This window comes from Chiloscyllium plagiosum, chromosome 18 (assembly GCF_004010195.1).
Source record: "Chiloscyllium plagiosum isolate BGI_BamShark_2017 chromosome 18, ASM401019v2, whole genome shotgun sequence".
Taxonomy (NCBI): domain Eukaryota; kingdom Metazoa; phylum Chordata; class Chondrichthyes; order Orectolobiformes; family Hemiscylliidae; genus Chiloscyllium; species Chiloscyllium plagiosum.
Genome location: NC_057727.1, coordinates 64,963,022 through 64,987,852, shown reverse-complemented (window position 1 = coordinate 64,987,852; position 24,831 = coordinate 64,963,022). Strand labels below are relative to the sequence as shown.

The 24,831-nt window shown below is 40.2% G+C and overlaps 1 protein-coding gene across 2 annotated transcripts in view; it reads left to right on the top strand.

Moving 5' to 3' along the window:
• The window catches only part of LOC122559148 (DDB1- and CUL4-associated factor 1-like), an 83,884-nt gene that overhangs the window by 24,461 nt on the left and 34,592 nt on the right, over positions 1 to 24,831 (top strand). For both annotated transcript variants that reach the window (XR_006314350.1, XM_043708504.1), the window contains exons 4-12: positions 2,014 to 2,087; positions 6,460 to 6,573; positions 7,215 to 7,352; positions 8,066 to 8,566; positions 11,748 to 11,849; positions 13,531 to 13,689; positions 14,634 to 14,813; positions 15,562 to 15,771; positions 19,260 to 19,429. Coding sequence is in view for 1 of the 2 variants with exons in the window: in XM_043708504.1 (XP_043564439.1) it covers positions 2,014 to 2,087; positions 6,460 to 6,573; positions 7,215 to 7,352; positions 8,066 to 8,566; positions 11,748 to 11,849; positions 13,531 to 13,689; positions 14,634 to 14,813; positions 15,562 to 15,771; positions 19,260 to 19,429 (1,648 nt within the window). In the remaining variant the exon portion in view is untranslated. The remainder of the gene's footprint in view (positions 1 to 2,013; positions 2,088 to 6,459; positions 6,574 to 7,214; positions 7,353 to 8,065; positions 8,567 to 11,747; positions 11,850 to 13,530; positions 13,690 to 14,633; positions 14,814 to 15,561; positions 15,772 to 19,259; positions 19,430 to 24,831) is intronic.

Here is a 24,831-nt window from a genome sequence, read left to right as displayed (position 1 = left end):
GCTGCGTCGGGATATGAACAGGTTGAGCAAGAATGTTGACAGGTCAAATGTTAATGTGGAGCCATGAAAAACGTTAAAGCAGATTTCTTTTTAAATACCAGGTAATGAGTATTTGGAGGGAACTGCATGTCATTGTATACAAATTGTAGAAAATTAAACGCAAGGGTGAAGAAAACAATTCAGGAAACATGGGGTTACTCTGTCTTTATAATAGAGATTAGAATTTAAGGTATGTCTCAGTGCAGTTGTATTGGGACTTAGTACAGTCATAGCTGGAGTATTTTGTACCTTTTGTGTCTCCTGACATGGGGGAGGGAATATATGAAAACCCTGTTTATCTGTGCTAAAGTTCACTTTAATGCCATCAATAAAATAGTGACAATATACTTGTTTTAACATTGAGAGTTTAAGTTTAATGTTGTTTGCACAGAGTTCCTGTTGTATTACTTGCCTGCTCTTAAAAACATTTCTTCAACCTTGCACTGCAGCATTCAGTCACTCTGATCTTTGTCCGGATCCTGACCCTGTCCTCAGTTGCTCTTCTCTTCCCAGCCTGGCTCCCATTTCTGCTCCCTGATTTTACCTTTAAAATCTTCAGTGTCTGTTTCTGTCTTGGTTCCATTTTGAATTTATGCTGAGGTACTGGACTCCACCTAATGACAGAAGCTGGTTAGTGCAAATAGTGCACCAACCAATGTCTGCCATTAGAAGGAGCCTGGTATTAAAACTCCTGCAAATGAGTGGAATTTTTGTCATGTCTTGCATTAGTAATACTTTGGAGCTCTGGTGCAGTGCTAGAACCTCTACTTCTGAGCTAGGAGACGGGGTTCAAGTCTTACATACGCCAGAGGTGTGTACTAACATCTCTGAACAGGTTGATTGAAAAATATTTATTTACAGTACTTTTTGTTTTACCATGTCAACTAGGCTACCTACATTCCCTAGACTTTAAAAAGATACAAGGTGATCTTGTTGAAACATACAATATTAAAGAGTTTTTGATGAGGCATGTGCTGAGACAATGTTGGATTGCTTCAAACTAAGGATCATAGTCTCAGAATTAGGAGTGAGTATTCAGGATCAAGATGAGGATAAATTCCTTCACTACATTGTTCATCTTTAAAATTTGCTGTCCCAGGATCAATGGATGTTCAGTCACCAGGTATATTTAAAACTGATGTGTGAACTTTGGATACTAAGAGAATCGATAAATGTGGGGATAGAGTTGAAAGATGAGTTGAGATCCCTTAGTAAATGGCATAGTCTTGAAAGAGTGCGGTGGCTTTAAGGCAGACGAGGTTACATCTATAAAACTGGAACTGCAAAAGATGAAATGAATGATAGTGAGACATGAAAAGAAACACAAAATTTAGATTCTGGTATTGTGGCCAACTTTCTGAGGAGTGGTGGTCAGTAGTGCCATTGGAAATTTAGTGTGGAATAATTTAAATGGTGAGGTGATTTGACTGAAACCTTTTGTTGAAGTCTGTCACTTAAGCTGCTGGTTCCAGACCCACCAACCTCTGGAAATCACTTGGCCAGCAGAATTTCTCCAATGTCCAATTTTTATTTTTGCTGTTGTATAACTGAGATATAGTCATACCTAACACATCTCTGCATCATCTCATAACCTGCAGATGCTCAGTTGGAGATTGGTACTTTAAAACAGTACTCATCCTGTCCTGCCCTTCCCACGTTTTCAAAGTCGTCATACCATGAAGAGAGACATTCCAGGGATCCAGAAATCCAGCACTTTTCTACACCTTTGCAACTTTGCATTTTAATGATTTAAGAGGAAGGTGCATGTCATTGAACTAATATGGCACACCATTTTCTGGGCTTTTCTGCAATAGTATCACTTCTGCCTGAGATCTTTCTGAAATGTTGGCATGACTTTTATATAAAACTCTGACGACCTGAACCAACAGATATTGAAATTGCAACTTGATGCTGAAATCTAGTATAAAAAAAGTTCTTAAACTTTTGATTATATTCTTAATGTATTTCTTGCAGGTCGAGCAGATCCAGAATGTCGATTGGGACATCTATTAAAAATACTCTTCAAAAATGATGATTTCATGAATGCAGTAAGTATGCTCACTGTTCTGTAGTGCAAATCCAGTGAACAACTAACTTCAAAGGCACAATTACAGATGAAGAGCCATTTCACTGAAGCCCATCCCATTTAGAACTGGACAATGATCCATTTCACCTATTGGGGGAATGATCAGAATGGAAGCAATCAATGATCACGAAAGGAAATTGGATACGCACTAAAGAGAAACAACGTAGTTTTGGGGATAGCTTGGGCACTTGGAGCTGATCAGGTTGCTCTCCAAAGAGCTAAAATGGACCCAGTGGGTCGAATGTCTACCTTATGTTCCATTATGACCCTGACCGAGAGCACAGGAGGAGACCATTTTGCGTATTGTCCATTGGCAGCTGTTTTGTGATACTTTCAGATCATTTTGTTCAGAGATGTTACTACACATCTCCTGGAGCAGATAGGACCTGTACCTGGGCCTCCTGATGCAAACAGCTTTTTTTTTAACCATAACCATGCCACCTTTAGTTTTTCTCTTTATTAGCCACTACCAGTAAATCACCCTATGTCTTCAAATTGAATCATTTCCATGTAAAGCCCATTAAGGACAATGCAAACCATCGAAGGTGAGGGAGAGGTAGGGGGAGGGGAGCTTAATCAGATCTCTTTGTTAGAGCTATGTAATTAATTAATTTATTCAGGAGACTGCTGTTCCTATTGAACCTGTTTCCATCATCATTGGATCTGATCTCTCTCATCAAGCTCATCCCTCTCGATGGAACTGTTCCATCCTCTTTCTAAAACCAGTCAAGGTGAACAGTTGAAAGTAACTGCATTTTATTGCGCAGGTAGCAAGAATTATTTTTAAATTCACATTAAGATTTTTAATAACTCACAGGGAAGAAATTATGGAGTCCCTAGCAGAGGTATTTGTATCATGTACAGTCATAGGTGAGGTGCTGGAGGATGAGAGTGGCTAATGTGCGTTTATTTAAGAAAGGTTGTAAGGAGAAGCCTAGGAACTATAGACCAGTGAGTTTGCCATCAGTGGTGGCTAAGTTCTTGGAGGGGATTCTGAGAGATAGGATTTACATGCATTTGGAAAGGCAAGATCTGATTAGCAATAGTCAGCATTATTTTGTTTGTGTGAAATCACGTGTCACAAATTTGAATTTTTAGAGGATATAACCAAAACGATTGTTGAAGGCAAGCAGCAAATGTTGTCTACATGGATTTTCAGGTTTTTGACAGGGTTCCGCATAGTAGATTAACTAGTAAAGTTAGATCATGTGGGATTTAGGGTGAGCTTGCCACTTGGATTCAAAATTGGCTTGACTAGAGACAGATGGTGGTGGTGGAGGGTTGTTGTTCAGATTGGAGAACTGTGACCAGCAGTTTGGTTATAAATGATTTGGATGAGAACTTAGGAGGCATGGTTAGTAAGTTTGCAAACAACACCAAAATTGGTAGTCTTGTCAACATTGAAGAAGGTTTTCTAAGATTACAAAGGGACTGTGATCAATTGGGTCAATGGGTTTGAGGAATGGCAGATGAAGCTCAATTTGGATAAATATGAAATATTGCATTTTGGTAAAACAAACAAGGGCAGGACTTGTACAATTAATGGTAGGGTCCTGGGTAGTGTTGTGAAACAGACCTAGGGTTCGGATACATTGTTATTTGAAAGTTGCACAGCAGGTAGACTGGTCAGTTAAGAAGGCATTTTGCATGTATGCCTTCATTGCTCAAACAAATTGGGATATCTTGTTGAGGTTGTATAGGACATTGAGGCCACTTTTGGAGTACTGTGTACAGTTCTGGTCACCCTGCTTATAGGAAGGATATTATGAAATTGGAGATGGTTCAGAAAAGATATACCAGGAAGTTGATGGGTCTCGAGGTTTTGAGTTATGAGGATAGGCTGGAGCCTTTTTCATGGAGTGTAGGAGGTTGAGGAGTGATCTCACAGGAGATTATAAAATCAGGAGGGAAATAGATAGGGAAAAAAGCTTTGCTATTCACCCTAAGGGATAAAGGAGGTCAAAACTAGGGGACATATTTTTGAGGGGGGAAAGTTTTAAAAGGGACATGATGGCCAATGAGGGTGTGGAATGAGCTGCCAGACAAAGTGATATGTGTAAGTGCAGTTACAACATTTTTTTTTTTAAAAAATGAATTGGAAAGGTTTAGATGGTTATGGGCCAAACACAGACAAGTGGGACTATAGTTTCGGAATGGCAGCTGGTGGCAAGTGGTGTCCCGCAGGGTTCAGTGTTGGGGCCCCAGCTGTTCACTTTATATATAAGAATGATCTGGATGAAGAGACTGAGGGCATTCTGGTGAAGTTTGCCAATGATACGAAGTTAGGTGGACAGGCAGGTAGTTTTGAGGAGGTGGGGAGTCTACAGAAAGATTTAGACCGTTTTGGAGAATGATTCAAGAAATGGCTGATGAAATTCAGTGTGAGCAAATGAGAGGTCTTGCACTTTGGAAAGAAGAACAAAGGCATGGACTATTTTATAAACGGTAAGAAAATTCATGAATCCAAAGTACAAAGGGATCTGGGAGTGCTAGTACAGGATTCTGTAAAGGTTGAGTCCATTATTAAGAAAACAAATGTAATGTAATGTCATTTATTTCAAGAGGATTGGAATGTAAAAGCAGTGAGGTGCTGTTATAAAGTCTGCTTTATAACCAGACTTTATAAAGCTCTGGTTAGGCCCCACGCCTCAGGAAGGCCATGCTGGCACTGGAGCAAGTCCAGCAGAGATTCACATGGATGATCCCTGGTATGGTAGACCTAACATATGATGAACAGCTGAGAATCCTGGGATTGTATTCATTAGAGTTCAGAAGGTTGAAGGAAGATTTGATAGAAACTTAGAAGATAATGCATGGCTTAGAAAGGGTGGACGCTGGGAAATTGTTTCCGTCAGGTGGGGTTTACTAGGACTCGTGGGCACAGCCTTAGAATTAGAGGGGAGTCAATTTAGAACGGAAATGAAACATTTCTTCAGCCAGAGAGTGGTGGGCCTATGGAATCCGATGCAATGGAGCGCAGTGGAGGCTGGGACGTTAAATGTCTTCAAGGCAGAGATTGATAAATTCTTAATCTTGCAAGGAATTGAGGGATATGGGGAGAGTGCGGCTAAGTGGCATGATTGAATGGTGGAGTGGACTCGGGCTGTACCTGACTTCCACCCCTATGTCTTATGATCTTGTGGCAAGGTGTGTTCACTTCATCTCGGTACTACAGAGACTGAGATTTTGGTGTGAACAGAAGCTTTGATTGGAAGGTGTACTGACAGCACTTTGTTTTTATTTTTAAAATACATTAGCGTGTGTGCAAATGTGCTGGGGTTTGTGGGAGTGGATAAAAGGGAAGTTTAAGGCTAAGATATGATTGCTGGGAATGCATTTTTGATTTCAACTCCACTTCACTGCCCACTCCTATTAAATAATCCAGGTGAAATGAGGTACTATTTGGGAGATTCAGTTTTCTTTAGAGGAATGAGCAAATCAAGCACCTGACTGTCCTTCTGATAAGGCTGTTGTTTCCTGTTTTGGGGTGTCTCGTCAATTTAAATGATCAGTGAGTGAGGAGAGATTAGAAAGCAATTGTACACCGTTTTGTTTTGAGGGGATATATTATTTCTACTTCTCTAACCTGTAATGTGCTAAATGAGACTATTTAAGAAACTGCTGGGAATCCCTCAGGCCAAGCTTCAACTTTACTTTTGTTTCGTTTGTATTAAATATTCATGTTCGAGCTTCATGAAGTTGATGTACTTTAGAGCCTTGATATGTTAACTAGGCCGTCATCTGCCTTTATTGGCTTTTCCTGTGTGGCCTGATTGCCACAATTTAAAATTCAAAGAGGACGAGAAAGAATCTGATTACCAGATTTTGATATTTTTAACCATTCCTTGTGTTGGAGAGAGGGACTTCGTATGTAGAGGTTCTGCTGCTGTTTAAAATAAAGGCCAATGGTTCTAAATCTATGCAGCTTTGAATTTACCACTTTTCAAACACGTCAGCTTATGTTAATCTGGGCAAAATGAAACAATTGGATATGAATCAGATCTGAGCAAGGGTCACTCCACCTAAAATATTAACTCTGATTTCTCTCCACGGATACTGCCAGACCCGCTGAACTTATCCAGCAATTTGTTTTTGTCTGATTTATAGCATCCACAGTTCTTTCAGTTTTTATTAGAGGAGTCTACCTCATTGAGTTCACTTACACAATTGACTCTCTTATTGCTTTTATCTAATGGGCTCAGCAGTGGTGCAACTATTTTACAGAGCTAAAGAACCCGATGACGTCTTTACAAATAGATAAGCATATACTTGTTTGTTTTACTTGGTAATATAATCTCACCATTCCTTAATCCATTTCTCATACCTCTGGACAGTTGGTGAATACATATGTGATGACCAGTAGAGATCCTCCGGTCAACACTTCAGCTTGCCGTCTTCTGTTGGATATCATGCCAGGATTGGAAACTGCTGTTGTGTTTCAGGAGAAGGTAGGACAAAGGATGCTGATCAGACTTGGGGTGTTTATTGATTTGTATCCTAGTTTGTAAAGTAATCATAAAACCAGCCTTATTGTATTTAAGTGATGAAAGGCACTGCACTTAGTTTTACCATATACTGGGTTAATTAAAGTACACTCTCTCCTGATTTGAAGTGTTTATGGGCATCTTAACATCTAAACAGATTTGATTTTTTTTAAATTAAACTGTAAAATTCAAACAGTTTTGATTTATAAACAGTTCAATTAGGTTTAGCTGTGATAAGTTTTTTTCATCCCCCTGTTAAAACTTTCTACCATACATGATAAATCCTCACTCATGCTGTCTCAGTTCACACAACAAATGATCTTGTACGAGACATTAAGCTCCATACACCACATAAGATATAGGAGCAGAATGTGCCCTACGAACCAGCTCCATCATTCAATGTGATCACAGTTGATCATTTGCCTTAACTCCACCTTCAGCTTCTACCCCTAAGTCCCTGCGTTTGATAGAATTAAGCCAAGTATGATTTTTGTTTTCATTTTATTTAATTAATTTTAGTGTCAATGATGTCCGTTCATAAGCTGTTATTTGCTGACTGAGATTGCAAAGGTAGTTAGAACATCCTCTTTTTTTTTTCCCTTTAGGAGGGAATTGTTGAAAACCTGTTCAAATGGGCAAAGGAAAGTGACCAACCATTGAGAACCTATGCCACTGGTCTCCTTGCTGGGGCCATGGAAAACCAGGATATTGCAGCCAACTATCGGGAGGAAAACTCTCAGATGGTAAGGAATGTGATGTTGCCACTTTAAGTTTCAGGAAGCCCAGCATTTGTATTTCATTATTCCATCAAATACAATAGCCAGTGGATTTGCCATACAAAGTCCTCTTTTTGCTAAATGATTCAATTAAAGTTCTGGTTGAATTCCTGCAAATCACAACTACAACTGAAGCACTGAGATGAAAAATTGGTTGCCATGGGAGCTATATGTTAATGGGAGGAATGATAAAACTATAAAATTCTGCAGAACGTAATCCTAAAAAAAAATATTATAGTCCCTAAATTGAATATTTTACATTCGTGAACTACGTTAAAACTTATGGAAGAAAACTTATGTTGTTTCCCAAACAACCTGCTGCCTAATCCTCCTGATCACTACAGAAACAACATTCTCCACAGCCCACTCTGGGATGTGACCTCTTCCCCACTCCCCAGGCCATTTTCTTACTACTACTACTACTACTACTATTTGTGGATCCACATTCCTGTTCAAGATCCAGATTTGATCTGAAGCTGTCAATGTTTTAAATGTTTCTGTTTGCCAATTCCCTCTCTGAACCTTTTCTGAAAGTGGAGGGTCAGGAGAAGAAGCAAGGAAAGTTGGTTTTAAGATGAAGCCAATTACAGTGGTTTGTACTATGGCTGCTCGTAAATGAGATCGGGAGCTTTCTGTCTTTTATGTAATTCATTAATGATCTACTTCTGATTTGCTTAAAGGTGCCAGTAATGCTACAACGCTTACGAGACTTGCAGGTTCAGGATTTGGAGAGCAGCCAGAAAATGAAATGGCAGAGCCCACGGAAGCCGCACTTCACATCACTTCTTCCAATGGATGAGGAGGCGGTGGACATGGACTATGGTGACACATCGAAAATTGAGGATGGTGAGGACTGTGCTGACGATGTGTCCTTCCAGATAACTTCTTCACATAAAACCAGCAGCAGGATGAACTCCACTATCAAGAGCACAGAAAGCGAGGATGGTGTAAAGGGGAAGGATGGACGAAGGACTGAGAGGGAGGATGTAAGGAAAGCAACCAAACAAAGACTCAACTTTGCCAATTTGGACCCTGAACGAATATGCAACGAGCAGTCAAACAGCTGGTCAGAAATGTCATCTTGGGTCATTGGCAATAATTATAACCTTTTCCCTTTGACCTCTGCCATCGAGCAAAGGTTAATTCTTCAGTACTTAACACCCTTAGGAGAGTATCAGGAGGTGAGCAATAAGGCTGATTTTTCTCCCCCCACCCACCCACCCACCCACCCACGTTATTCTTGGTTGGGGTTTGAGTGTTTCAAGCATGACTGCCTTTTATTTTTAGTTCCTGGTTAACCTGTAAATTTGGTCCAGATTGAAGCAATTGATTGGATTGCTAGGCCCATTCAGTAGCTAGTTAAAAGTCAATTGTTTGCCTGCGATTGGAGTCATGTCTTGAGCATTAATGATTCAAGTAGACTTTTAGCACTGTCTGACTGCGTGATGGTGACTTTTCCCTATACCAGTGTCTTTTTAAAATAAATTAAGTTTTCTAAAATATATCTAGTTTAATGTTCTCAAACTCAAATATTGTGATTTTAACTTGTTCTCTGGATTATTAGCACAGGCCTCTTGATTGTTAGTCTTGTGACAGAAGCATTTTGCTTCACTGCCAGGATTTGGGTTTCATTAATGACTGTGTGACCGAATTAATGATATAGCGCACCCACTGACAGCGATTATTTCAAAGTGAATGCTCAGATGTTTACATTTAGAACAAACTTCCCTCCTCTCAAAAGCGTTCTCCCCTCCAATCCTAGAAGAGCATCTCCTGCTACCCAGTGAGAAATCTCATTTCACACTGCAGTCATGTCATCCGGTTTGTCAGTTTGGAACCGTTTCCTTATGTTACAACATTGACTACATAATTCATTAACTGTAAAGTGCTTGAAGTGTCCTGAGCCTATGAAAGGCACTGTATAAGAGCAGGTTCTTCCCTTTAGTTCTGTACTGTTAATCAATGCACATTAGACCTGGGCTCACTGCTAAATTCATCCCTGCAGAATTCTTGAAGCCAGCAGCCTTTAATCCCATTAGTCCATGCTAGATTTCAGCAGAAAACACACCACCAATGCGCTCTACTATGTAGTTCCTCTGAGGGGTTGAGGTCCTGATAGGAAATAGAAAAAGGTAGACATTTGACTTCTCAAATCTGGTCTGCCAATCAATTAGATCACCACTGACCTACTTCAATACCATTTTACTGCACAATTCCCTCACCTCTACATATTCTCTTTGAGAAACCAATCCTTTTTTTATTGAATATGCTCAATAACTCCACAGCACTCTGAAGTAGAAAATTCCATACAGTCATTACCCTTTTTGAGTAAAGAAATTCCTCCTCCTCCTCCTCGATCATAAATGACCGACCATTTGTTTCTGAAATTCTGCCTCCCGGTTTTAGACCCCTCAGCCAGGGGATACGTCCATCTTGTCTGTCGCACCCTATAGGAATTTTGTATGCTTTGTTGAATTTGCCTTTCAAGTAGCCTGAAAGAATATAGGCCGCGTCTCCTCAGTTTTTCATTTCTGGGCAAGATTACACAGTTTTCTTTTGACTGTGTGCGCATTTCTTCTGGTCACCACCCTGATGCAGTCCTATGTCCCCCACACATCTTCAGTAAGCTGTACCTTTGAGAGATGATCAAAATTTGATCTAAGTTTGCAGTAATGTGATACAGAACTTGATCAGTTCTCCAAAGACATTCTTGACTTTTGTGTAAAAGGCCAATGTGATCCTCTGTATTCCTTCCACTGAGGTTGTTTTTCCGTTGCCTGTGTTGAACTTCCAATTATGTCATTTTCCAAAGGCCTCCTTTGTTTTGCTTGTTTCTAACCCTATTACATCAAGAAAAAGGTAACACTACAGAAAACCAAATATAGAAGGAATAAGCCATGTGCACAGCTCAAAGAAACTTGTGCTTGCTTTCTAGGCTGTATTGTGTAAGCAGCTCAGATAAGGTAACCCAAGATATTGTTTCCAACTTGTCTTGGGTAATTTGAAGTAATGTAACAATAACTAATTTAAATGTAAAACTTAGGTAGGACATAAACGTATGGAATAACCAATCTGATGGGTTAGTGGAAATGGAAGCATTAATAACATTCAAATATAGGGGACGAACTGGAGTATCGGAGGAATCAGTTACGTTGGGCTGAATTGCCTTTTCTAAAGTTCTTTTGTCATGGATTGTGGTTCGGTGTTTTACCCAATCTTCCATGGAGTTGCTTATTCTAGGACAGTGTTTTATTTGGAAGTTAAAAATCACACAACACCAGGTTATAGTCCAACAGGTTTAATTGGAAGCACTAGCTTTCGGAGCGCTGCTCCTTCATCTCCAAATCATTATTTGGAAGTGTGTGTGAAACCACGTAATGCAAAACTAAGAATTGTGTCAGACTCAACTGTAATATTTGTTTTCCCTTCTCCACATATGCTGTCAGACCAGCTGAGTTTCTCCAGTACTTTGTTTTTAATGAAAAAGTGTTCCATAAATTGTGCTGTGTTATTTTAAGGAAACTGAACCTAATAATTGTAAAACTGAATTCTGTTCTTTGGTTAGAGAACATTGTGAAGAGGTGTTTTCAAATTTGAATCAAAAGCAATTAGCTGAAAGTAACTATTTTGTTTGGCTTTTTTGTGTGCATCTGTAACACAAACAAGATAAGCAATCTGTGATCTAAAAATTGACGCAATACCAGAGTATGTACTTGACATTAGAAAAACTGCAGTATTCTTCTTTGTGTCAGTATTGAGAAGAGTGTAGCCAAGTGAAGTACAGTCTGTTTAGTTATCCATTGTGAACATAATTGTTATCTGGGAGTTCGAGGAAAATGAAGGTGGTGTTCCTGTAATGAGCAGTCAGCGAATGAAAAGCCCAAAGGTATATGGTCCATGAGCAGTTAGCTGATCTTAGCCATGACTGAGAATAGGGTTGCCAAAGTTAACCTCAATATCTTTAAGCTAGACTTGGTCATTATCTAGTATTTTGTGCTGGGTGAAAGTGCATATAACTGCTCGGGATTATGGGGCCAAGAGTGAATGTTGATGGCTTCACCAGTTTGAATAGATTGGACCGTGAGGAAGCAATGAGCGCTGGAATGAGGTTCCAGGTGAAATGCTGGTGTTCTATCAGTAGATTTCACTGGAAAATCATGGAGCCGAGTATCTTTTTTTTTATTCCTACCTTGTCCCCAAAATGAGAGGTGACAACTAGCAATCTAGATCTTCAGTTTTATGTTGAATTTGTGTCAGATATGTGGAGCAGTTTCATTATTCTGACCACATACTGCAATCCAGTCGGAGAAAGAGAGTTACAGTTTAGCCTTCTAATTTTGTGTTGTTTCTGATTTATGCCAGTTGCTGGCTGTGTTCATGCAGCTCGGTGCTCGAGAACTGCTGATGTACTACATTGACCTGAAACAGACTAATGATGTCCAGTTGACTTTTGAAGCTCTTAAGGTATGACAACATTGCGTTAAGCTTGGGTTGCTGGGGCATTCTCTTCATGCGATACTTTTGTGCTTGTTGGTGTTAAAAAGAAAAGGTCTTGTGTAGTTCTTTAAAGACTTGATATGTAATTGAATTGTATGATGTAAAACTGAGTCACTGAAGCTAGGAATCCAGGTTTATTGTTACTTCCAGTGATTGATATGTCTGATTGCAGAAGTTAGATGGTTATTTGAATGATTTAATAGAGAGATACTAGCTGGGTCCTACCTTTAATACCTTCAGGAAGGTCGGGGAGCAAATCGAGGAATGGGCCATAGGATCCCTACAATGCGGAAGCAGGCTATTCAGCTCATTAGGTCCACGCCAATCCTCTGAAGAGTGTCCCAGCCAGACCTACTTCTGACCCTATAACTGTATTTCCATGGCTAATCTGCCTAGCCTGCATCACCCTGAATACTATGGGCAATTTAGCATGGCCAATCCACCTAGCCTGCACATCTTTGGACTGTGGGAGGAAACCAGAGCACTCTGAGGAGCGAATGTGCAAACTCCACACGGACAATCACCCAAGTCTGGAATCCAACCCAGGTCCCTGGCACTGCAAGGTGGTGGTGCTAACCACTATACCACCATGTTGCCCATGTAGCTTGTATGTATTGATTTGCTTGGCTGGCCACTGATTCAATCCGCTTCTCACAGATGAGCTTGACCCTGTCCTACAAGCAAGAACGGGCCTCTTGACCCCTAGAATCTGCTTCACTGCTCAATGAAATCAAGAGGCCGAGTTGATTACAGCCTCAACTCCATATTTCCCACCAATCCCATGATATCCTTCACCACTTTGCTTACCGAGGATCTCTGTATTTCTGCCTTAAAGCTATTCAAAGGCTGTTTTTTAAAGAAGGAAATTTCAAAGAATCCTAAATATCCATGTGCACTTCCCACATGATCAATTATGTTAGAGTGACAAACTCTGGTCAGTTTTCCAACTCATAGCTCAGACGTTCTTGGTCTGATTTTCAAACTTAGAAGTGCTACTTGCCAACTGCCGATCAACCCTCAGAACAGATTAGAAATTGACTAGGAACTTCCATCATTTAGTGGCATCATGATTGAGTATCTACCTTGGCTCATTTATTTCTGTCAACTTGCTTTTTGTGTGCACTAAAGATGCCTTATGTTCCATCCTACACAGAGGTAACTGATCCTAGCATGGCTAGTTGTACTGGAACCCAAGAGTTCCGGGCAAAACGTGGGAGAAGAAAATCAAAGTGTTTTCAATTTTGATTTTCTTGTGACCTTTGCTGGAATATGCTGGAGCATACAACAGACTTTGCCACAATGTTTGTACCATTTATATGGTCTCTTGAATGAATTTCCTGCCTGTAGCATGAATCAATGCTTTTAAGGAGGAAAACATGGAGGTGATGGGAATGACGTGGTGGTATAGAGGGGCATTGTTTTTCTAATTTATTGCAACTTTTGCTCAATGTACAATCTAGTTTGGGAAGGAGCGAGATAGCAAATGTCTCATTGACCATCTTTGTAGTATGGGTTGTGATGTCTGCTTCATGGGAACATACCATGTAGTGCCATAGCACTTGTGTATTAAGCGAGCCATTCAACCTCATGGTTTGCAATCTTTGATCATGGTTTATAAATGTTTGACAACTATTTTCCTCCTCTACAGTACTTGGCCTCTCTCTTGTTACACAAAAAATTTGCAGCTGAGTTTGTGGCTCATGAAGGAGTTCAGAAACTGCTGGAGATTCCCAGGCCCTCCATGGCTGCCACAGGAGTATCCCTGTGTTTGTATTATTTGGCTTACAACCAGGACGCAATGGAACGGGTGAGTCTAGCACTGTGTTCTGATTGCCTTCATTCATATTGAAATATGAGTGGCTTTTGCTAAACTTAATAAGATGCATAGGATATTAAAATACTTTGATAGTTTTTTTTTTGGGCTGGATCCTGACTAATCCACAGTGGGCTGATTATTTCACCTGTATGTTTCTCTTCTCTTACCTGAGAATTCAGTCTTTAAGATAACCATCTCTGACAGAGAAGATACTACACATTAGTAGCCATAGTGTTCTTTGCCCATTGTTGACAGACATGCCTTCAACATTTGCATCTTAACGTTTGCAGATCCCACCATAGGTGTCTGCATTTCCACCTGTATTTTCATTTGAGTTCCCTAAAACCTACCTCTGACCAAGCTTTTCATCAGCTGTCCTAATGAACCCTTAGATTTCTTATATATTTTGATTGATAACGTTGCTATATATAAGTGCAAGTTGTATAATTGTGGCTCAGTTAATACTGTTGCCTCTGATCCACAAGGTATGGATACAAATCTCAGTCCAGGGACTTAATCACAAAATTTAGGCAGAGAATCCAGTATGCATGCACTGTACTGTCGAGGTCTCGTCTTTCAGATGAGTTGTTAAACTGATGCCCTGTCTCTACTGTCAGGCAGATGTGAAAGGTCTCATGGTGGTATTATTCGAGGAAGTGCTGTCATTATCTCCCTGGTATCCTGGTCAATGTTTATCCTCCAGCCAACAACTGGAAACAAGTTAACTGGTTATTATGGTATTGCTGTTTGTGTGTTATCAACTGCTGTGTTTCCTGCAATGCAAGATTAAATATAATTCAAAATTGCTACATTGGTTGCAAAGTGTTTTGGGACATCCTGAGACTGTTATGTAAATGCCAGTCGTTCCTTTCTTTAATTTATTGCAAGCATTTATTTCCTATCCAACGTGTTGATTCTTGTTCTTTTCTCTCTAGCTGTGCTTGTTACCACAGTACGTACTGTCCGATGTTGTCAGCTACACCCTGTGGCTGCTGGAATGCTCTCATGAGTCAGGCCGCTGTCATGCCACCTTGTTTTTCTCTATCTCATTCGCTTTTCGCTCTATTTTGGAGCTTTTTGATTTACAAGATGGTCTCCGACGAGTGGTAAACCTGGTAAGTTGATGTTTTTTGGCAAATTTTTATTCATCCTGTAAGCTGATTCTGGGCTGGTAGAGCAACATTTCTTCTCATGTCTTTGGAGCTGAAAGAAATGCACTGAGGGTAATAGTGTGCAAATATCCACATAAATGGGTCAAGAAATAAAATATTGTCCTAGATTGCCAAGAGGGGAGCATCTCTCCTGAGGCAGCAGAAGATGATGTTTTAACATGCAAACCATTTTTTGAGAGAAAATCTGTAAAGGGATCTATAAAAATGGCTGCTTTGAGTAATCAGTACCTCCTTAAACCTGTAACCAAATTCATTTTATTCTTTGGATCAGCAAGTTAACATTTGTTATGGTGACCTGATTGAGACGCTTAAAATGTTAAACTGAGTTGTTGGGTAAGTGCAGGATGGTGGACAAAGCTGAGGACGTGTTTTAATGTCACGTCATCCAGGTGGAATTTGTGGACTGCTTTTTCACATACAGTAGCAGTAGTCTGAAACACTTGCTCCCAGCAGGCTACAGATTCTGCAGAAGTTGATGCTTTTAAGTTGATTTTTTTTTTAGTTGAGTATGAGTATTGAGGGATGTGGAGTTAAGGCATGTAAATGAGATTGAAATGTAGATCAGCCATTATCAAATTAAAAGGCCAAACCAAAGGGCTGGGTAGAATTCATCTGTTACATAATTAAATTTGATCATGTGCCGATCGTCCTTGTGACCTGAATTTAACTTTGTTCTATGTGACTCTTGTAGATCAGCACACTGGAAATCTTAAACCTTGAAGATCAGGGTGCACTGCTTAGTGACGACGAGATATTTGCCAGTCGCCAGACTGCCAAGCACACATGTATGGCTCTACGTAGGTACTTCGAGTCACATTTGGGAATTAAACTGGAGCAGGTGAAAAGATCGTTGCAACGAACAGAAGGCGGTGCAATTATTCACCCTCACCCACCGTGTAAGGTGTGTGCAGAGAAACGATGCTGTATATAGAGCTGTCAGTATTTTCAGGATGGGTGGAGAGTTTGGCACCAAACCACGTAACAGGTTTAGTGGTTTGCTCTGAAAGCTTCATGAATTAATTGTTGCCTCCTTTGACATTCCAACAGAACCTATAGCAAATATTTAAAATCAATAGTTATCATTCATCAAAGTCATCCTACTTAGCATGTGTGATTCATTTTGAAATGATGATCTTTGTTTTTACTGTCACATGGAAAACAGCAAATCATTCATTTTGTGGCGCAATGATTTGTAAACACTCATTCTCTGATTGCTGACCAGTGGAGATTATTGGAGGTCTGTGGAATCAGGATGGGAATAGAATTAATGCAGATCCACCCATGCAGAAGTAGTAGCTTTGAGTCACGTGTATGATATGTTATCCCTTTGTGGATCATTTGCTCATTGAAGAGGAGTTTTCATGTATCTGGAGGAGCTTTCCAAAATGTAAGCTGTTTATGTTGCTAATAGTCATGGAGTCATATGACACGGAAACAGACCCTTTAGTCTAACTCGTCCGTGCCAACCGGGTTTCACAAACCAAACTAGTCCCACCTTTGCGTGAGCATGTGTAATGAAACAGTCTGTTAAACCCAAGAAAATCAAATGATAGGTTTGAAACATGGCCTCTATTATACAGAATACCTTCACATTGAAGTGATGCAGAATACAAAAACAGGAAATAATCATGATAAAGTGTAGGTCTGTTAGTATTGTAGAAGCAGGAGGAACGAGATGGGTTCCGCAGATTCTGGAAAGAATGGGTTATAATAGAAACTGTCTAAAGATTGAATTGATAAATTCAAGTTACAGCTAGCAGCAACAAGTAAAGAAAAGATTGGCCTAGGAAGGAGGAAGTTTATGTCAAAAGAGCATTGATTCGATTTAATGTAATGTAGCCTTTTGAATGGAAACTGTAGAGCTGCAAAAAGAGCACAGATCAGAAAGAAGTCTGGAATGCTCAGGTTTAATTTTAAAATAAAATTAGTCCATTCCAAAAAATTAACCAGTTCAAACATGGGAAGAGTGTACTGTTATGATAAAATTGCAAAATAACTGTCGCAAAAAGACAAAAGATGGGCATTAATGATGAAGGTACTCAAATTTGTGGCAATAACTTGGACTGAGATCTCCATTTTCATCTCTTAAATGGGGAAACCTACTCTCCAGAAGGAAGCTGTAACTCTGCACTGCTTTTTTAATAAAAAAAGGCTATATTTCTATCAATTTTTTTTGTTTGTTCATAGGATGTAGACCTTACTGGCAAGGCCAGTATTTGTTGCCCATTCCTAATTACCAAGAGAGCTGTTAAGAGTCAGCCACGTTTCTGTGGCCCTAGGGTCAGACATATTCCAGACTAGTTAATGACAGATTTATTTCCCGAAAGGGTATTAGTGAGCCAGGTGAATTTTTATAACAGTGAATCATGGTTGCCAAACAGAGATTAGATTTCACTTCCAGATTTTATTAATTGTGGAATTTGAACCAAAGTCCTCAGCGCATAAGATTAGGTTGCAGCTTGTTAAAATGAACACACAACCTGTACCATATGTGTTCTGCATCTAATATTTGCTGAAGGATATTTCTGAATTAGTTGCAAGTAGGAAGGTCACATGACAATAGAATTATGTTTGAGGACATTTAACCACATATGGTTTCACTATGCTCTGCAAAGAGAGAAAGTACTCCACACTTTTTCCAGAACTTTCAAAGAGTGTGTTGTGCTCATAGACTAATTGTGGTCAGTATTGAGTATTGCTTATGCTTTATTCGTGTTATTTTCAAACGTCTTGCAGTGCCCATTTAATTGATGAAAATTTATGTAGAGTGATCTGGGTGTTCAGGTCCATTGCACCCTAAAGGTGGCAACTCAATTTGATAGTGGTCAAGAAGGCATACGGCATGCTTTCCTTCATCTGACAGGGTATTGAGGACAAGAGTCAGCAGGTCACGTTGCAGTTAAATAGGACTTTAGTTAGGCCACAATTGGAATACTGAGTACAATTCTGGTTGCGACAGTGCCAAAAGGATGTGTGGATGCTTTGGAGAGGGTGCAGAGGAGGTTCAACCAGGGTGTTGCCTGGTATGAAGGGCGCTAACTATGAAGCGAGGTTGAGTAGATTAGGATTATTTTCTTTTAGAAAGACAGCGGTTGAGGGGAGACCTGATTTGAGAGCTACAAAATCACAAGAGGAAAAGAGTTTGGATAGCAAGAAGCTTTTTCCCAGAGTCGGGGACTCAATTACTAGGGGTCACAAGTTCAAGGTAAGATGGGAAAAGTTTAAGGGAGATGTGTGGAAAGTTCTTTACTCAGAGGGTGGTGGGTGCCTGAAACCTGTTGCCAGCAGAGGTGGTAGAGACTGACACAATAGAGAGGGTAGCGAAGAGACTTACCAGGATTTTGCCTGGGCTGGACTGATTCAGCTTTGAAGAGAGACTAGATAGGCTGGTGTTATTTTCCTTAGAACAGGGAATGCTGTGTTTAGAGTACCCGATTAAGTGCTTAAGACAGTCCAGGTAGGGAGAAATTAGCAGCAGGCTGAATGAGTCAGTTTTAAGACAAGGAGCTGGAGATTGAGTGGATTTGAGTGAACCGCAGAGGGATGTGGGTATCTGGAACTCACTGTCTTAAAAAAAAATCAGAGGTGGGAACTCTTGAGACTTGTCAGAACTATTCAGCTGAACTTTTGAAACGCATTAGCAAACAAGGCTATAGTCCAAGTGCTGGAAAATAACATGAAAATAGATGAATGTTTGATGACCAGTGTAGATATCATGGGCTGAGGGGAATCTTTCTACACTCTAAAATCTCTGATTCTAAGATATTCCTTACATGCATCATATTTTGTTCAAATATCTGTTTTAGATCAGTTGGGTTAAAGGCCTTTTTATGCTCTGGCAATCCCTCTCTTGATCAAATGGTGATCCATCAGAAAAACATCTGTTGAAGTGGTCAACCAGTTTCTGCACATTTCTGCAGGGGGCAGCTCAGTGGTTAGCACTGCTGCCTCAGCGCCAGGGACCGAGGTTCAATTCCAGCCTCAGGCTCCTGTCTGTATGGAGTTTGTACATTCTCCCCGTGTCTGCATGGATTTACTCCAGGTGCTCTGGTTTCTTCCCACTGTCCAGAGATGTGCATGTTAGGTGAATTGGCCATGTTAAATTGCCCATAGTGTCCAGGGATGAGTAGATTAGGTGCATTAGTCAGGGGTAAATGTAGAGCAATAGTGGAGGAGAAATGGGTCTGGGTAGGTTACTTTTTGGAGGGTCGGTGTGGACTTGTTGGGCCGAAGGGCCTGTTTCCACACTGTAGGGATTTTATGACTGCTATGACCTGAATGTGGCCCTCCTGCTATGACAGATTGGAGCCTCGGTGTTGAGGTGGCTGCTGTTGGAGCTACTAGAACTAATTACTTTGTCTTGAATCTTTCTCTTTTCTTTTTTTTAAGGCCTGTTCCTATACCCATGAGCAGGTTATGGAGATGATGGAGTTTCTGATTGAATATGGCCCAGCAAGGCTATTCTGGGAGCCCGCTGAAGTCTTTCACAAGCTCTCTTGTGTACAACTTTTGTTACAGCTCATATCCATCGCTTGTGATTGGAGGACTTACTATGGCAGGTAGATTTTGACTCATGATTCCAAATTTTCAGCTGAAGGATCACTGCAAAATGTGACTGTGAAGATGTTATTCTCAAGTTTACCACCTTTTACTAAATTCCCGTTTATCAGCTGAACAGTGGAGGTGAAGCGAGTTAATTCATTTCGCTGTTGGTTTTGAATAAGCCTAGCTGTTTAAGTCATTCGTACCCCATTTTCTGAAAACTAAATCTTCACTTTGCCTATTCTCCATTTCCTTGATCTTTCTCTGCTTCTAGCTTTGTGCGGAGCCCTGAAAGAAAGTTCAAACTGGCTTCAAGGATGGAAACAATAGTCTTAGGCCTTCAGTATGGGCATTACTCAAGCCATGATTTTCCCTCCATTATTGTATAGGCAAATACATGCATCCATATATTTAGACATAAGCTCACATTTGCTTGAAATAACCATTTTAGTTTGGCTACCATTATGTTCAGGATAACAGAGCTATTGTTTTATCGGGTTAGGAACTTTAGAAGCGTAACATTCTTGGTATTTTCATTTCTTGAACCTGCAGACCGCTTTTGCCCGCGATTTAGGTTTGGAGAAATAAGATAAGTAGTGATAGATTAAGGTGACAACTTTGGTATTAAAGACGATTTAGGTTGCAGGAGGTCAGGCCAGATTGAAACTGAGATGATGCGCAATGGTTTTGAATAGTGGTTAGCTTGTTTCAGCTGGTTTTGTTTAAGGAAACAGAGTACATCTTGCTTTCTTTCATTATCATCTGGTGATCTTATAGAAGAAACCAAAATTGGCATGGCATCTTGTACTTATGCAGCATATTTAAGGCTGAAAGATATTGTAGCTTAAAATGTGTTACTGGAAAAACGCAGCAGGTCAGGCAGCATCCAAGGAGAAGGCGAATCGACGTTTCAGGCATGAGCCCTTCTTCAGGAAGCTCATGCCCGAAACGTCGATTCTCCTGCTCCTTGGATGCTGCCTGACCTGCGCTTTTCCAGCAACGCATTTTCAGCTCTGATCACAGCGTCTACAGTCCTCACTTTCTCTTAGAAAGGTATTGTAAGATGCTTTATAGATATACAATCAAAAAGTGATTGCTAAGTTAACATGGAGATATTTGGAGGACTGATCAAAAGTTTAGATGTTCAGAGGGAAGTGCAAAGGTTGAAGAATAGACAAAATTGAGCCAAAGGACCATAATCAACTTGATGAACAGTTTAAATGCAATTTGACACAGTAAAACAAGGAACCTTGGAAAGAAAGGATATCAAATGTGGCTTTGTGGATTAATTTGACGAGCAGTACGTGAAGTATAAGCATTGTGTAGGTTCAAGTGACAATTGAATGTGTTTCTGGCACGAGACATGATTAAGACCTGCTACCTAAATCTGTGATCTAATTGTAAAATGTGAGTAAATCAATCTGTGCAGTTTAATAGGAACTAATGGCCTTTATCTGTTGGGTAAATTCACGAGATATTGATTAGAGGGCCAACAAGTCCCTTGCTAATAGTTCTGCTTTTGAACAGAAAATGAGAAGTGATTTTTACCCCTAAAGATGGTCATGTTTTTGATCACCTCTACCAATTCTGACCATCTTGAGAATGGCTCTGTCAGGAATGTGGTGAATTGTTTCGGCAGTCCAGGGTGTCACAGAAACCAAAGGGAAATCCAAGCCTTTGCTCTAGTAGATTGGGCTCCATAGACTAAGAAGGTCCAAGGCTTCATTTGAATTAACTGACCTAGGCTAGGTAAGGTGCAAGTTAGTCTTACGGTTAACCTTGAAAAAAAGTAAGAAATCGTTTCTTTTCAGGTGATGACACCGCAAAGGGCAAGGACACATGGTAGTCAGCATTCCATCTGATTATCATTGCAGCTGCAGGGTCTTCCAAGGTCCAAACAGCTACACAGCTTAGAGGGAACCTTGGTGATGTCACTAGCCTAGTAATCCAAAAACCCAGGCTAATGATCTGTGGACCTAGGTTCAAATCCCACCATGACAGGTAGTAAAGTTAGAGTTCAGTTTAAAAACTTGGAACTAAAGGTTAGTCTAATGGCAGCCATGTAGTCACTCTCAATTGTCTTAAGAACTGTTCTGAAGAAGGGTCATTGAATTTGAAATGTCAACTCTGCTTTCTCTCCACAGATGCTGGCAGACCTGCTACAGTAATTTCTGGTTTAGTCCTAAGAGCCCATCTGGTTCACAAATATTTTAGCATTCTGCCATCCTTAGTCAGCCTGGCCTGGCTGTGACTCCAGATCCACAGAAATATTGTTGACTGCACTTAGGGATGGGCAATAAATGCTGGCCACATCCCATGAATGAATGAAAAAAGAACGTCTGTTAGTAGCAGTTTGCAGTGCAATAATAGAATAAGTATTATTCTTTCAATTGTTGAGTCATGCAATCCCCTAGAGGCTAGCTCCAAGCTAAGAATGTCAGAGAGACAAGTTTGCCTTTGAGATTACAAACTTAACCACCACCACTCAGAAATAACATCTGTTATGCTTAGCTGCCTCTTGGTTCTCACCAGAGGATGCCGGTAAATAACTGCCACAAATTTAACAGGTGGTCACGAGGCTAGAGAATGGGTTTTGGGTGCAGCCTAACTAGCAGACTGAAAGAAAGTAACTAACTGGGCAGATTCAATTCAATTCTCGGAGGCTTTTAAAAAAAATATATTGGAGGTATCAGGACCTGACCACCTGTTAAAGTTGTGGCAGTTATTTACCAGCATCCTCTGGTGAGGACAAAGAGACAGCTGAGCATAACAGATGTTATTTCTGATGGAGGAGTGGTTTGGTTGTGGTTAAGTTTGTAATCTCAAAGGCAAACTTGTCTCTCTGACATTCTTAGCTTGGAGTTGGCCTCTAGGGGATTGCATGACTCAACAATTGGAAGTGAAGATCCTATTAACCACTCTGTTTATAAACGATCGATCAGCACCTCCTGTCTGTCTGTAACAATGCAAAGTACTGCACTCAAAAACACTTAGTATATGTATTCTAAGGAAGAAAATGGTGAAGTATTTAATCTCGTCATTAGTATTAGCATTTACTTCAAACTCCATGGTTGCTACTTTAATACACTGACTAATCACTATGTTCAACTAGATTTGGTGAGATTGAACAGTTCTTATCAGACAATGGAGCGTGTCTACTTTCATAGGACATTGATTAGATGATTCTCAAAAATTTACACTTAGTCATAGAGATGTACAGCATGGAAACAGACCCTTCGGGCCAATCCGTCCATGCCGACTAGATATCCCAACCCAATCTACTTCCACCTGCCAGCACCCGGCCCCATATCCCTCCAAACCCTTCCTATTCATATACCCATCCAAATGCCTCTTAAATGTTACAATTGTACCAGCCTCCACCACTTCCACTGGCAGCTCATTCCATACATGTACCATCCTCTGTGTGAAAAAGTTGATCCTTAGGTCTCTTATGTCAACTTCCTTTTAATTTGGAAAAACATCCCAAAGGAAATTTCTATTCCAAGTAGGACTTGGGAGGAGAATTGGGGAAGAATTTAGAGACCGAGGTTAAGAGGAAAGTTTTGAAAAATGAGGAGGAGAGATGTCTGAAAATGAGGGGTGTGTTTTCTGAAGGCTGTGACTCATGTTGGAGGCAATAGACCTGTACACTAAAATTACACATTCCCTGGTATATTATATTTTTCTCTTCCCTGTCTCTCTCGCCTGTGAATTCTGTTTTGAGAAGCGTATGATACAAATTGTAAATATCTCTGAAATCTTGATGCAGGCTCATGAATTAACTCATATCTGTAAAGAAAGGATCTCAACACCTCTGTCACATTTGGCCATTTCACTTGCCAAAATGATGGTTGAATCTCTAGCTGAAGCTTGTTAAATGATTCTGGGTCTTCCAAGGTCTTCTGGAAAATGGGAAGTAGTTCTGGCTGTAGCAGCTGCTCTTTTTTTGAGGTATTTTCAGTATTGAAGCCAATTTTCTCAAATTTATCAAAGCAGTGATTACAGTTTCTGTTTTATAAACTGTTGCACTGATTTGGAAGTTGGGGGGGAGGGGGAGAAATCAAAACAACAGCACTTTTAAAAATAAGGAAGAGAGAGCAAGCAGATACTATGTAGGAGGTGCAAGCAACAGAGCAGTGAACCTGCGCAGCCGTCTGACCAGGCAGTGAACCTGCGTAGCCTTCTGACTTTACTGTTTAGTTTTAAGTATCTCTTGACATTGGAGTTTATTCTTAAAAGAAAACAAACAGCAAAATTCACAGCTGACCTTGGAAAAACCTGTGTGGGGGAGCTCACAGCAGGGGAGCAGTTAAGTGGCTAGTTTTAAAGTATAACCCTACTGTTTTTTTAAACCAATAATAGTGGGTAGACTTTTTCATTAATGTTTTAATGAGGTCTGTCTCTTGATTAAAAGGCACCTGGATGGATATGTGAATAGGAAGAACTTAGAATGATATGGGCCAAATGCTGACAAATGGGACTAGATAATTGGTTGGACGGATTGGACCGAAGGGTCTGTTTCCATGCTGTACAGCTCTATGACTTTAAATATATGTAGATTGGATTGTGTTTAAAAGGGAATGTGACTGAAATTGTATTTAATCTGGGATCTGTTCAGAAACAAAACAGTTTACTAAGCAACAAGCTTGTAATGTACTGTTTAGAAGTCATTCCTGAATTAGTGGATTTGAGCATGGAGTAGGACACTGATTTCAAGTCTACAGCCAGTTCTACTAGAACACAATAGTTCTGTTCTCGTGCAACTGTCTTATAAGAAAATCACGTAATAGAAGCACAGTTCAAACTAATGAGATCAGAACTGCATTATAACTAATACACGCTTTAAAAGATTGTGCTATAGAAACAGTGTCCCCAATTCGTCAATTGTGTTATAGTGAATCCGCATTAACGAAACGTGCATTATGGAGTATGTGCAAATTTTGTGGTTGGTTCACTTCAATTAGTACCACATACTCCTGAGCCAGTACACCATGGATTCAAGTCCCAGAGCTTTGAGCACCTTTTGGGGTGATACATTAGTGCAGCATTGAAGGAGTGTTGAATATTGAAGTGTCATCTTTCAGATGCAGTGTTGTAGTGAGGGTTCATCTATCCAGGCCATCCTTGTCCGATCTGAATGTAAAAGATTCTAAGGCACTATTCGGAGTACCATTAGGTTTCCTGGACAACTTATTCAACTGCATTAGGAAAAATCAAAATGCCAGGGCTTGCTTTCCCTAGAAAAAGGAAGACTGAGAAGTGATGTGATAGAGGTCTTCAGAGTTATTAACAGGATAAATGTAGTCACGATCTTCTGTTCATGGGGAAATCCAAAACTAGGGCCTATAAAAGTCAATTCAAAATCCCATAAGGAATTCGGGAGGTTTACTTTGGTTAGCATGTGGAACTGTCTACCGTG